This window comes from Chelonoidis abingdonii, chromosome 4 (genome assembly GCF_003597395.2).
Source record: "Chelonoidis abingdonii isolate Lonesome George chromosome 4, CheloAbing_2.0, whole genome shotgun sequence".
In the NCBI taxonomy this organism is placed as follows: domain Eukaryota; kingdom Metazoa; phylum Chordata; order Testudines; family Testudinidae; genus Chelonoidis; species Chelonoidis abingdonii.
The window spans coordinates 87,637,713-87,651,998 of record NC_133772.1 but is presented as its reverse complement, the minus strand read 5'-3'; the positions used below and the strand labels follow the sequence as shown (position 1 = coordinate 87,651,998).

Genomic DNA, 14,286 nt, shown 5'->3' with positions numbered 1-14,286 from the left:
CACTTCCCAGATCCCTGAGCCTGGCCAGAAGGAGCCACCGTCCAGTGGCTCACCTATAGGGGCTCAGGATCCCGTCTCTGCCCCCTTCACAGATTCTCTCCCTGATCCCCCCTACTCCTGTTAGCCCTGTCCTTGTCCCCCCACCTCCTGTGATGCCAGTGCCGCCCTGGAATACCCCCCAGGGTGCGGCTTCCGCTAGTTTTTTTTCTTTCCCGACCCACCAGGGGCTGCTGTCTCCTTCCGCCACCCCTTGTTGAACCGGGGAGCGGGGCGGGTCGCGTGGCGTCGGCCCATCGGACGCCACGTCGGGGGTCTGCCCCCTGCCTGCCCGCCTCGGTGGCCACGGGGCTGTGACGGGGGCCCCACTGGGGGACAGTCATCGATCAGTGACCCCGCCCCCCCATGCGCTGAGGGAGGAGCTGCGGGAGTTCCTCGAGGACGTCCGTGGCTCCCGTAACAAAGTCCAGCTTGCGCTCCAGCGATGGGGGGATTTCCATCAGGTCCTCCGGGCCGCGAGGGCCCTCATGGGGGAGGGTAAGAGGACCGGAGAAGCAGGCCGCCGCGGCCTACCAGCGGGTCCGCCTCTTCCGTGACTCTTTAGTCACCTATGGGTAGGTCACGGATTGCTGCGCGGCCTGCCGGAGGCTGTGGGCGTGTCTGCTGGCGAGGATCCCCCCCAGCCCTCCTCATGGCACCGATCATCTTTGCCACATTAAACACCCGGGGCTGTAGGATGGGTCTCCGCAGGACCAGGTGCTCTCCTACCTCCGGGAGGGGGGGTACTCTGTGATTTTCCTGCAGGAGACCCATACGGATCGGGCCGCTGAAGCTAGCTGGGCTGGAGTGGGGGAACGAGGCCTACTTTAGCCACTTCTCGGTTTGCGCGGCTGGGGTGGCGACCCTGTTCTCCCCCCGACCTACGGCCCGAGGTGCTGGGGGTCGCTGAGGCTGTGCCGGGCCGCCTGCTGCACCTCCGGGTCCGCATGGAGGGGCTTGTGGTTAATCTCGTCAATGTTTATGCCCCGACATCGGGCCCGGAGAGAGGTTGCGTTTTTATCAGCAGGCGTCCGCCTTCCTCGGCTCCCTGGATCCTCGTGAGTGCCTGGTCCTGGGAGGGGACTTTAACACCACCCTCGAGGAACGGGACCGCTCGGGGACCGAGCAGTGCCCGCCGCCGCGGACGTCCTCCGGGAGATTGTCGAACGCCACTCCCTGGTGGACGTCTGGCGCGACCACCACCCGGACGACGTCTCGACGTTCACCTTCGTCCGGGTGGAGGCCCATCGGTCGCGCCACTCCCGGCTGGACCGCATTTATCTGTCACGTTTCCACCTTTTACGGGCCCACTCCTCCGGCGTTCGGCCGGCCCCTTTTCGGATCACCATCTTGCCACCGTGACAGCCTCTCTCTGCGCGGAGAGGCCGGGGCCGGCCTATTGGCACTTTAATAATAGTTTGCTGGAGGATGCGGGCTTCGTGGCGTCCTTCCGGAGTTCTGGCTGGCCTGGCGAGGGCAGAGGCGCGCCTTTTCCTCGGCGCGGCGGTGGTGGGATCTGGGAAGGTGCGCGCCCGGCTCTCTGCCGTGACTACACCCGGGGCGCCAGCCGGCGGAGGGATGCGGCCATAGAGCAGCTGGAGCGGGAGGTCTTGGAGCTGGAGAGGCGTCTGGCCGCCAGCCCCGAGGATCCATCCCTCTGCGGAGCGTGCCGGGAGAAGCGGGAGGAGCTCCGAGCCCTCGAGGACCATCGGGCCCGGGGTGCTTTTGTTCGATCCCGCATCCACCTCCTTCGGGAGATGGACCGCGGCTCCGCTTCTTCTACGCCCTGAGAAAAGGAGGGGGGCCAAGAAACACGTCACCTGCCTCCTGGCGGAGGACGGCACCCCCCTCACGGACCCGGCGGAGATGTGCGGGAGGGCCAGGGCCTTCTACGCGGCCCTTTTCTCCCCGGATCCGACCGATCCTAACGCTTGCAGAGTACTCTGGGACGGGCTCCCGACGGTCGGCACGGGCGACCGGGACCGGCTAGAGCTGCCTCTCACTCTGGCCGAGTTCTCGGAAGCCCTCCGTCGCATGCCCACCAATAAATCTCCAGGCATGGACGGGCTGACCGTGGAGTTCTACCGCGTGTTCTGGGACGTTCTCGGCCCAGACCTGGTCACCGTCTGGGCCGAGTCTTTGCAGAGCGGGGTCCTCCCTCTCTCGTGCAGGCGAGCCGTGCTCGCCTTATTGCCGAAGAGGGGGGACCTCCGCGACTTACGGAATTGGCGTCCCATCTCGCTCCTCAGCACGGACTACAAAATCATTGCAAAGGCCATCTCGCTGCGGCTAGGGTCCGTGCTGGCGGACGTGGTCCATCCAGACCAGACCTACACCGTCCCGGGCCGCACTATCTTTGATAACTTGTATCTGGTCCGGGACCTTCTGGAATTAGGGTGTAGGGATGGTCTGTCGTTCGCCCTCTTGTCCCTGGATCAGGAGAAGGCGTTCGACAGGATGGATCACGGGTATCTCCTGGGTACTCTGCGAGCGTTCGGCTTCGGACCCCGTTTTGGGTTTTCCAGGTGCTGTACGCTTCTGCGGAGTGTCTGGTCAGGCTCAACTGGACCCTGACCGAGCCGGTCAGCTTCGGGCGGGGAGTGCGGCAGGGGTGCCCCTCTCGGGCCAGCTGTACGCCCTGGCGATCGAGCCCTTCCTCTGTCTCCTCCGCGAGAGGTTGACGGGGTTGGTGCTTCGGGAGCCGGAGCTGCGGCTGGTCCTGTCGGCGTACGCTGACGATGTGCTCCTCGTGGTCCAGGACCCGGGCGACTTGGCGCGGGTGGAGGCTTGCCAGGCTGTGTACTCGGCGGCCTCCTCCGCCCGGGTTAACTGGGTCAAGAGCTCTGGCCTGGTGGTCGGGGACGGGTGGCAGGCGAGCTCCCTCCCACCCGCGCTTCAGGCCATCCGGTGGAGCGCGGGTCCGCTGCTCTATCTCGGCGTTTACCTTTCTGCCACGCATCCGTCTCCGCCGGAGAACTGGCACGGTTTGGAGGGCAGGGTGCGGAGCAGCTCCGGAAATGGACGGACTACTCCGGTGCCTCTCCCTTCGGGGGAGGGCACTGGTGCTTAATCAACTGGTCCTGTCCATGCTCTGGTACGGCTCAACACCCTGGTCCCGGCCCCGGATTTCCTGGCCCACCTCCGGACGGCGATTCTGGAGTTCTTTTGGCCAGGGACGCACTGGGTCTCTGCAGGGGTCCTCCACCTGCCCCTGGAGGAAGGGGGCAGGGCCTGAAGTGCCTACGCACTCAGGTCCGTGTCTTCCGCCTCCAGGCCCTGCAGAGGCTCCTGTATGGTGCAGGTAGTCCGGCGTGGAGCGTACTGGCGCACGCCTTCCTCCGCCGCTGCTTCCGAGGGCTCCGATACGACGGCAGCTCTTTTACCTCCATCCGAGAGGTCTTCGCGAGACCTCTCCGGGCTGCCGGTCTTCTACCAAGACCTCCTCCGGACCTGGAAGCTCTTTTCCACGACCAGGTCCGTGGCGGCCACCGTGGGGGCCGACCTCCTCGCGGAGCCCCTGCTACACAATCCCCAGCTTCGTGTGCAGGTGGCGGAGTCCCCCCCGGTGCGCCAGAGGCTGGTCTTGGCGGGAGTCACCAGGGTCGGAGACCTCCTGGACTACGACCGGGGAGATTGGCTGGATCCCCTGACGCTCGCCCGGCGCATGGGGCTCTCCAGACCTCATACTCCCTGGCGCGTACTTCAGGAGGTGAGGGGCGCTTTGCTGCCTGCTGCTCGGGCTTACCTCGACCGGGTCCTACGAGAGGGCACGCCCGCCCACCCTCCACCCCGGGCCCCGTGGACATTTTTATAGGGCCCCTGCCCCGTGGACCCAATCGGCCCCCTCACCCTTTCACTGCAAGCCGGCTGCACGATGTGCAGCCGGTTCTGTTCCAGACCGCGCCACGGAAACATCTGTACACACTCGTGCTCCACACCCTTCACTACCTCACCCTCGCGTCCCGCCCCGATACCAAATGGCGGGACCTCCTGCCACCTCTCGAGGGTGAGAAGCCCTGGTGGCCAGCTTGTCTCTGCCCTGGTCCCGCGGCCCGCTGGGTATGTCAGTTGGCGCCTCCTTCATGGGGCCGTGAGCACGGGGGTGTACTTGGCATGGTTCACCCGTCCCCAACACCTGCCCTTTCTGTGGCGAGAAGGAGACTTTGGCGCACATTTACTTGCCATCTACAGCACCAGGGAGAGGAGGTTGGCTGATGGGATTTCTTGCGACTGTGGGGCCTATTTCCGCTCCGCTGTCTGTTCACGCATCCGAGCAGAGTTCCTCTGGGCAGTGTCCACTGGCTCCCTTGACTCCTTCGAGGAGCAGTGGGCGTTGTCTGGGGTTCTCTGCTCGGTGTCCCCATCGGGTTCCCTTCATTTAGCCCTGTGACCTCACGCCCGCTCCTGTTTTTTTTCATTAGTTGTCCCTCGGAATTACTTGGTGTTCTAGACCTGTGGATCCTCCCCTTAGGCTGGGGGGAGGTCCTTTAGAAGTGGGCTGGCTTCGCCCGCCCACCCCTGGGATGCCAATAGGACCAGAATCCTGTACCTCACTGGCCTGGGTCTGTTACAGTATTTACTTAATTTTAATGATAATGAAAAAAAATCTCCATAAAACACTGAGCTGGTCTTACAGTTAATCAGTTTTAGCTTGGATTTGAAAGGCACTGGATCTTGAAACTTATCAAACCAACAAACAGTTTAAGTAAATTTAATTCAGAAGTAATAGACGATATTTCAATTCAGTTGCTTATAATTCGAGCCATGAGACTAGAATGAGAATCATATATAATGGCTAAATCCCCTCACAGCAGACTCTACTGTGCACTAATCCTCAATTTGTGGGGTGTGACTTGCAAGTGGGTCATGTCCCATGGGCTGAGAAAACAGAAAACCCTCTGGTCCTCTAAGGTCCAGCAGCAATCCAGGCAGTCGAGAGGAGGAACAAAAAAAATTCAGCTTAAAGATTTATTCACTCAAATTCCCTTTCATACTCATTGAAAGATTCTTTTACCCAAGTAAACTTTAACAACTAGTAATTTTATCTGTAAAATGCCCTTTATAGCCAGGTGTGTCACAAATTGCCTCTTACACATTGTTTACCACTGAGGTGTTTGTGGAAGAAGGCTTGGATTTTCTGCCAAGCATCCACTTGTGCCACAGAATGAGCTTTGGGCTCACCTCCCCAGATCACAGGGCTGCCAACCAACAGATGCATTGAGGCTGAGCACATTGGGGAAAAGGGAGGTTCAATATAATGCCCTGCTCCAGGGTAACAGACTATCTCAGGCTTTTCCTTCCCATGAGCCTGCAAACGATTGGAGGCTTCAGTGGCAAAGAATTCACTCTTCCAGTTATGATCATCTTTGCCAACAATGAACAGGAAGTGCCCCTCAGCCTTCTCCAGTGGGATAAAGCTTTGATGGTCAGGCCCCTCTAGTGGGTTATTCAAGACATCCACAATATCTGCAATCCCAGATTTGTCAATCTTGATGCGCTTCAGATTGATGCCAAGAGGTGGAATGGTAATATCCTTGTAACGAAGCACTGCAGCCACATTGGCCACAGAGCCATTGATGGTGACAGTGGCAGTAATGCCTTTTAAGAAGGAAGCCATGGAGATACATAAGTCACCACCTTTGGAGATTCCAAGTAACCCAATTCCAGGTCCTTTAACCTGAGTGGGAGAGAAAGAGAGCTCCTTAGCACTGAATGGAAATTAATAATCTCACATTTCTATAGAGATCCAAATGGATAAAAGGGCTCAAACTCTGGTAGCTGTATGTACTTAATAGAAATCTATTCACCCTCTAGTGAATGCTGCCACATCTGAAGTGGGGTAGAGTGACTGTTTTTACATTGCGAATTGATGGTATTACAGATAACTCCTAGGAGAAAAGCCACTTACTGAATCAGCAATAATCTTTCCTGTAGTTGCCTAGGTTTTCCTTTAATTCTTCCATCTATGTATTAGCTCAGTCCAGTTCTGCATAGTTTATGAGATCACAGCTTGAGGAATGGCTTCGACCTCACTTCTAATTATAGCTCACTGAAGGGGTCCCTTGCATTTTAGCTGGGTTTGAGCTTACTCTCAACAACAACAAAAACAAAACCTTGCAAACAAATATACACATTTTAAAACAACTATATTCTAGGTTGTTTTCAGATCTAGTGTGTTAGGGGAAGAGGAAGACATCTGTACTGAATATTAATTCCCAGATAAAAACTGTGATAAACTGGTGTTAAGATTGAGTACGTACTGGTATTTTAAAGAAAAAGCATTTCAGGAATGCTGTTGTACCCACTGGACATGTGTGTTATACTTCCTCCACTGTGCCTAAGGGAAAGAGGATGCAAGTTGTTTACAAATCCCAGCTATGGAACATGGCTCTTTTGCTCACTCAGTAGATAGATTTGTGCTTAGAACTCTGGAGGTCCCCAGCTGAATCCTGGTGTCAAGTAAGATGGCTGTTGTCACACTAATTATCCTCACACCAAGTATTTCAAGCCCAGGAAATTCAGAATTAGTGTTCTATTTAAAGAAATCCAAACATATTAAGATATGGTAAAACACAGTTAAGGCACCTAAACAACTTTAACTACAGCCTATATTGATGCAATACAATAACCACACAATTATAAGTAGCGTTCAATTGGGTTTGCAGCCCTAGATGAGAGTAAACCAATTTTTAAAGATACTGTACATTCAATTTGTCCTCCTTCATACTGGTTGTTGGTGGAAGCCACCCATGACCGGCTCTAGGGGCAGGTAAGAGGGGCAGTTGCCCTAGGCACCTTCTTCCAGGGGGCGCTGACACAGATTGGCTTTTTTTCCTCCACTCCAATTGGTTGGCCGTTTTTGCTTTGCTGATTGGTTGGCCTTCCCCCCGCCCCTCCTTTCTCAGCTGCTTAGGAGAATGTTTTCTGCCCTGGCCAGCAATGTGAAAGCAGCTTGGTTTCACTCTCCTTGGGAAAATGAGAGAGGGCAGCTATTATGAAAGGGGCCAGTTCTTCATGGAATTCTATGTAGAACATCATTATTATTCTACTGCCGCTGAAGGAGAAATGTTCAGTTAATAATAATGCTAAAAATTAACGTTAATCTCAAGAATGTTTCTTCAAATGTAGCTGATGCACAAAATTTCAGTGAGTTTTAACTATTCAGAAAGTTTGAAGAGTCCATATTATTCTATTATTAAGATAATTTTTCATAGAAAAAGAATTCTTAAAAGGGCCCATTTTAATTATTTTTTTTATCTCAAACTACTCACAATGTACTTGTAAAGAAAGACATGTATAAGAATTTACTCAAAGAATAAGTGCTGTAATTTTGGGAAGGATACATTGTAATCTTCAAATACTGGTAGTTGAATCCCTGCTTTTAGTGCAAAATACTCAACCATAACTATGGAACTGTGGTGCTTCCAGTGTACTTTCCTATATAGTTTCCAATTTATAAATGCAAATTCATTACAGTAAAAAACAGCATGATTTTGGAGATAGATGAAATCCTTTACAAATATTTTAACCGGGTTGGCTAATTCCATAATGATTCCAGAGTACTCATCAAGTGTAAGACACTCAAATATGAACACTTAACTAAAGACTGTGCTATAGTTTACTAAGATTACTCTCCTTCACCACCTGTTTCAACACTAGCTGCAACTCCACTGGCTTCAAAGAATTGGAAGTAGGGGTAAAATTATGCAGGGCCTTCAAAGGATGAAGGGCATGGAACTTTAACACGATATAAAATATAATGAAGGAGGGAGGCACTGACAGCCTTCAAAGAGGGTGGGGCATCCTGTGCTCAGTATGGTGGGAGAGAAAGGGGATTTTACCAATATACTCTTGGGTAGATTAGAGTGGATCTAGTGGTTGTGGCTATTATAAATTGTACAAAGACAAGGCCTCAAAATATCCATCACCAGGTACTGGAAACAAATGCAGTTCCAGAATACAAAATTTTAATATTTAGTAGTGACCATAACATCTTCTTAAACTAAGAGGCAATAACGTAGTATTTGTGGACTTCCTTGAGCTGTGGATCACAGAAGTTTGCCATGCATAAAAATACTCTGTCATGGCCAATCTACAGAAAAAATAAAACAACCTCCCTCTTGGAAGCTTGAGAATCTCCGGCAATAGCCCTCAAAAAGAAAACAGACACAACTTCAGTAGAATTTGATAATAAAGTGTAGGTTGGTGGGTTTGGGGGGTATCAGTAAGACACCCCCCAGGAAATGGTACCAGCTAAAATGCAAAGCTCAAATAGACCAGTCATAGAGGATTACCAATACAAGTTGTTTACAATGGACTTTGATAGAGATGAGATTTTAAGCACAGCAGCTGTGTATCAAATATTGCTTTACAACAGCCTTACGATGAGAGATCCCCGTATCATGAGAACACCCATGAATAAACTGACCTGTGAGTGTTGCAACATATAGTTCACAGCTTCCTCAAAATACTCTAGATGGAATTCCTTCATATCTTTGGGGAGATCTTCATAGCTATAGTAAGCCAGAGCCAGTGTGGCAAAGCCATGATTGGCCAGCAGGCTTGCCCTATATTCAGGAAGTCCCCCTCCAGTACCATATATGTCAATGATTCCAGGAAAGGGACCATCTCCTGTAGAAGACCAAATAAAGGGATGCAATTAGCTCAAAATTCCTCCTTTACATTCCAAATTTCAAACCATTTGGACCTACTTTGCTCTAAAATGATTTTTAAGAAAAACTACAAGATTAAGGTTCACTAGGCTCTCCATAAACTACTAAATACTTCAGAGATTAGAATAGAAAACCTGCTATGCCATGTGCCAGTCTGGATAATAATACATATTCTTGCAATTACTGAAGAAACCAAGGATTATTTGACAAGCCATTATTGTTTGCGATTTCCCCCACGTCTATCTTATGATTTAGGTGCCAGAAATCTTTATTATTCAACAAAATTTAACAAAAAGAAAAAAAATTCAACCGCATCACAGACACAAGTCTCCAGTTCCTTTAAACCTTCATCAGTCTCTCAGTTTGACTCCACCTTGCCTCATCCTTAGAGAAGGCCTCAGAAACAGGTGGTTCTTGCAATGGGTCCTGCAGATAATCAAATCCAAGATCTAGTGCACCAAGGCAGAAGACAAGTTTCAGAGTCTTGGACTTCACTGAGAACAAGTTGTTACCTTCCTTTTATAATCAGGTGGTGAGTGTTAGCTGGAGTCCCTCATGTGTTATTAAATATTAACTTTTATCATTTTTGTATGTTAAACACTCTTAATTCTATTACATGCATTTTTATTCTGTGTATCTATTTATTGCCCTACATATATTTATAAATGAATGAATGAATGTCCAGGGACAATAGCCCTCAAACAACTAAAAGTGTCTACAGAAGTATGTTATAAACAAAACTGGATGATTGATAAGAGATATTTGTTATTGCACATTTTCTGTAATGGATTAAATAAGGATACACTGAAAGACGTTTATAAACTCAGTAAGAACTGCTGGTTGTCACAGCTCTCAGTAATAATGACCAAATTAGAATTCCCTTTGGCTTATCGATCCAATAACTTGAAGATACCATAAAAGAAATCCCATAAGTAATTAAGTACAATGAAAATGTCAAAACAGAACACATAGTGCAATTAATCATGGGAAAGTATTTTCCCTCCAAAAAGGAGTTTGTCTCACACTCTGTGAAAGGACAGAGGTTTGAGGACTTGGATTGGGAACGAACACTGCCAGCATTCCACTGGGTACACAGAAAGGGACCAAATTACCTTCTCTTCACCATCTTTGGGGTGATAAAGTATGTCTTCCTGTATTCTGTGTAGTGCTGTACTAATCTCTGATTGTTAATCTTTGATTAAATAATTCTATTTGAGCCTATCTGACAATCTCAAATTATTAAATTCAAAGTCACAACACATTTCTGCAGCGGCCATGGTACAACATGGGAAGAGTTGGTATTTTATATAATCTGTATCCAAACCATTAAGTACAGCCACACACAGAAAGACCTGTATTCAGATAATTTTGATGTTAGATAAATTTCTGGATATCACTAGTGAGGTCTGCATGCGAAAGAAAAGGATGCGGTCTTCTCGTCAAGTATAAATGATTAAAAAGTGGACTTGACTAACATTGATCCCTTAGGCACATTAAGAGCAACTGTAGGCTTCAGAAAGACCCCAAAGTTAAGAATCTGAGAAATAAAGAGTGAACAAACCCCACTAGTCAAGGCTGCTAATATTTCTGGCACTGTCTTGGCTTGATTGAGTTTCAGTCCATCCCTCATCTTTGCCAGAGTCTATGTTAATCATGGCCTAAGATACTCCACCAAACTAACAAGTCAAAAGAGATGGAAATACACATCTACCTCGATATAACGCCGTCCTCGGGAGCCAAAAAATCTTACCGTGTTATAGGTGAAACCACATTATATTGAACTTGCTTTGATCCACCGGATTGCACAGTCTGTCCCGGAGCACTGCTTTACCACGTTATATCTGAATTCATGTTATATCGGGTCGCCTTATATCGAGGTAGAGGTGTATATAGAAAACTAGTTATTGAAGACATAGCTCAACCATCTTTATCTCCCCTACTTCCTCGCTAACCTCCCAAACAGCTCCATTGTTGAGCAAGAAGGATAATGAACTAGAGTGCCCCTCCCCGCATGTGATAGCCCTCAAGCATATGAGCAATTTTCCCTTTCGGAACTTGGCTTGCAGAAAGTAAGGAACGCAGCCTGGGAATCGTTACAAAAGTCTGCAAATGTATTGACAGTTTGTGATCAAAAGCATTCAGGTTAACTGACAGATTTAAGAGATTCAGCATAGACACCTTTAGGAGCCAAGCCAACCCCATAATGACTGTTTCATACTATGTCCAGGTCAGAAAAGTTAGTTAGGCCTGGATCCACAAAGGGCCTTAGGTGTGGCAATCCCTATCTTTTAGTACTTTGAAAAGTTACTGGAATCCACAAAGCCTGAGTTAGGTGCCTAGTCTCAATGAATAAGAGAGACAGGAATCTTAGAAAGTAATCTTCAAAAGCCAGCACACAAGGACGGGAGCCATGTAAGTTAGCCAATGGGAGATGTGACAAGAGGTGTGTGTCCTAAGTACAACCCCTCTCAGGGAATTAGTTGCCTATATCCACTAGCCCTCCACAGCTGGGAACCCCTTCCTTGGAGTTAGGCCATGTTGGTGCCTAACCTCTTTCTTGCAAGCAGTTTGGATGCTTGCCTACTTCCACTCAAAATGGCAGAGAGAAGGTGGACTCTCTTGTAACTGTTAGCCCAGTGGTTATTATACTCATCAGGATGTGGGACAACCTGGTTCAATTCCTCTCTCTGCTTGTCGACTTGAAGGGTCTGGAGCAGAGGTTTGATCTCATCTCAGGGGAGTGCCCTAACCATTGGACTATAGAATGATTATCTCTCTGGACCAATTAATATTTAAAGGCTTTGACAAGAGAGACTAAGACCAACCTGCATCAGAATATCCCATAGTTCAGCACTCCCCAAACTTTTGAGGGTCATGTCCCACCTTACTCCTGTCTGTGCTCCTGCAGAAGCTGGGGCCAGGAGCAGGGCCGTGGCTTGGGGTAGGTGGGGGAGGATGGACCCGGACAGGGTTAAGGGGGATGAGGCTGCAGCTGGGGATGGGAGCCAGGGACACGGCTGGGGGGCAGGACTAGAGCAGAGCTGGGGGTGATGAGGGGAAGAGCTGGGTGGTGCTCCCTCCCCACTCTCTGGGGGCTAGCCCAGACCCCACCAAACTGTTCTCCACACACCCCTAGGGACCTCAGGTGGGTTTTGGGGTGTGAGGGCCCTCTTTCTCTCACCACCTCCACCCCACCTGTCCCCTGCTGGGACATCCCGCCTGGCTGGGGCAGCCCTCCTTGGTGCCCGCCCTTCAGATGTTACAGTCACAAGTAAAGGTAAATGCCCCAGACTTTGAGGACCTCTGCCATAGTCAGTGGTTAGGACGCTCAGAGAGATGGCAGATCTCGATTCAAATCCCTTATCAGACAGAAGGGTGAACTGAACCAGGGTCTCAGACATCTGCATGGAGTTAGCTATGCTCACGGTATGGAGTGAGTGAAGTTATGAAGGTGTTTGGAGGACTGCATCCTTGGCTCAGTCTCACTGGTCCTTAGATACTATAGCGATGGGTGTGTCCCCTAGGTTAGGGGCTCCCTGGGCCACAGGGCAGTTACTGTGCTACTCAATGAGAGCCCCCAGGGTGTATGAAGGTTTATTTTGGAAGATGAAAACTCCTGTGTGTGTGGTGTTTATACTGATGTGGAATGGAAGACTGAGGTCTAGTGGAGTGACATTATGTGAGGCTTTGCGGGGGGGTGGGGGAGTTCTGCTTCTGGACGCGGGAGGGGGCTGCACTTTAATGCGAAGCCCGTTTTTGAATGGTTCTGGGCCATTCGCTTTTGGCGCAGGGCAGAGTTGTGTGTAACATTCAGCAGCAGGGACTCGGTCTGGAAATGAGGCGGGAAATCCCGACTCCCTGTGGAAGGCGCGACTCAGCCGGCTGAGGGGCCGCGCCCGGCGGAAGCCCCGAGGAGGGAGGCTTAGCGGCAGTAGCCGGTTACTCACCAGGAGGCAGGAAGAGTGTGGCCCGGATCCTCCCCTCTCGCACCGGGATCCTCCTCACCCCGTCCCGCAGGAAGCCCCGCTCATGGGCACTCCTGGCCAGCAGCCGGCTGGGGAGGGGCCCGTGGCCCTCGAACACCTCCAGCTCCAGGCAGAAGGGGCTCTGCACATCCCGCTTCACCAGCCGCCGGAAGGGTTTCTGCGGCTGAAGGGACCAGAGCAGCCCCATGGGCTCCAGGCCGGCGAAGCTGCCTCCCGGCAGCGCCGGGGAGCTAGTGAGGTCCAGCTTCCCGCTGCTCTCTGCCTGGTAGCGGGCGCAGGACTGGAACAGCTCGCCCGCCTCGTCCTGCAGAGACAGGCGGAGAGTGACAGCCTGTTGCGGGCACAGCCCCTGCACCACAATGGCCAGCGGCTCATCGAACAGGCTCCGTTGGGCGGGCGAGAACTGAACACTGGGCGCCATGGAGGAGGCGGCGGCGGCGGCTCCCAGTGCCCGGGCTGGGCTGCGCCTGAGCAAGCGCTGGCGGGACCGGAGCAGCAGCGTCTGCGCGCACAACATGCCAGCCCCGCAGAGCCTGCCGCGGGCGGCTAACGCCATCGTGCGGGTTCAAGGCCGCCCCGCCCGCCGCGCGGGGAGACTGATGCGCCGACCACCTTCCGCCCAAGGGGTGCGCTTGGGTGAGTGCTGGGAAGGAGGGGACTGGCTCTAGTGTAGCACTGACGGCCCCTCCTCCTTCCTTTCTCCGCTGCGAAAGAGCCAGTAGGAAGGAGGACTTGTGTTGGTCACAACAGGATCTTTCTTTTACAACTGGGCCCCCTGCCACCCTTGGCTCTGAAACCTGTTGTTTTTTTCTCTTCCTTTTGTTGTGGTACCATGTCATTCTGATCTGTTTTGAATTACATTGCATTATTTTCTTTCTTTTTACCAAATGTGTCAAAAGTTTTATTTTAAAGTGTATTATAGTATTAAAAATGAATTAACATAAGTAGTTTAAACACTGAATTAAATGTGTCCTTTGAAAAGGTCTTTATATAATGTAGTAAGGCTTTGGCTACACTGGAGAGTTACAGCGCAATAAAGCCACCCACAACCCTATATCTCACTCCCTATCCACACTGGCAAGGCACATACAGCGCTGCTGGTATTCCACCTCCCCCAGAGGAATAACAGCTGTTGCCTAGTGGCTGAGAGGCTTCTGCTCCAGTGTAAATGGGGAGTAACATTTTATTATGCACTCTCAGCACCCCAAAAACCCACTCTCTTTCCCGTGCTCCCTGTCACACTCCACCCCCCCCTTTTGAAAAGCAGGTTGCAGCCACTTGAATGGTGGGATAGCTGCCCATAAAGCACCACTCCCAATGTGGCTGCAAATGTGGCCACAACAGTGTGATGTCAGTTGACAGTGTGGACAGGGTGCAATGCTTTCCCTACTCAGCTGTGTGAAGGCAGATAAGTCTGCTCGATGGTCTGTGAGGGGATGTTGGATGGGATGGGAACTGAGTTACTGCAGAGAATTCTTTCTTGGGTGCTGGCTGGTGAGTCTTGCCCACATGCTCAGGGTTTAGCTGATCGCCATATTTGGGGTCGGGAAGGAATTTTCCTCCAGGGCGGATTGGCAGAGGCCCTGGAGGTT

General features: G+C 51.2%; 1 protein-coding gene across 1 annotated transcript; it reads right to left on the bottom strand.

The window, feature by feature from the left end:
- Nucleotides 1-4,731: 4,731 nt before the first annotated feature.
- LOC116824721 (acyl-coenzyme A thioesterase 1-like) lies at nt 4,732-13,768 on the bottom strand. Its single transcript, XM_032780229.2, has 3 exons — nt 12,656-13,768; nt 8,465-8,667; nt 4,732-5,713 (listed from the first exon to the last, which is right to left on the bottom strand). The coding sequence occupies exons 1-3, from the start codon at nt 13,248-13,250 to the stop codon at nt 5,111-5,113; spliced, it is 1,401 nt and encodes a 466-aa protein (XP_032636120.1). The 5' UTR covers nt 13,251-13,768; the 3' UTR covers nt 4,732-5,110.
- Between the last annotated feature and the right edge of the window lie 518 nt (nt 13,769-14,286).

Excerpts from the sequence above, each read along its gene's own strand:
- LOC116824721 (XM_032780229.2), bottom strand. The coding sequence starts at position 13,250 with ATGGCGTTAGCCGCCCGCGGCAGGCTCTGCGGGGCTGGCATGTTGTGC. Across the intron at positions 8,668-12,655 it reads CACACTCTTCCTGCCTCCTG|GAGATGGTCCCTTTCCTGGA; the intron begins GTGAGTAACCGG and ends GGTCTTCTACAG. Across the intron at positions 5,714-8,464 it reads ATATGTTGCAACACTCACAG|GTTAAAGGACCTGGAATTGG; the intron begins GTCAGTTTATTC and ends TCTCCCACTCAG.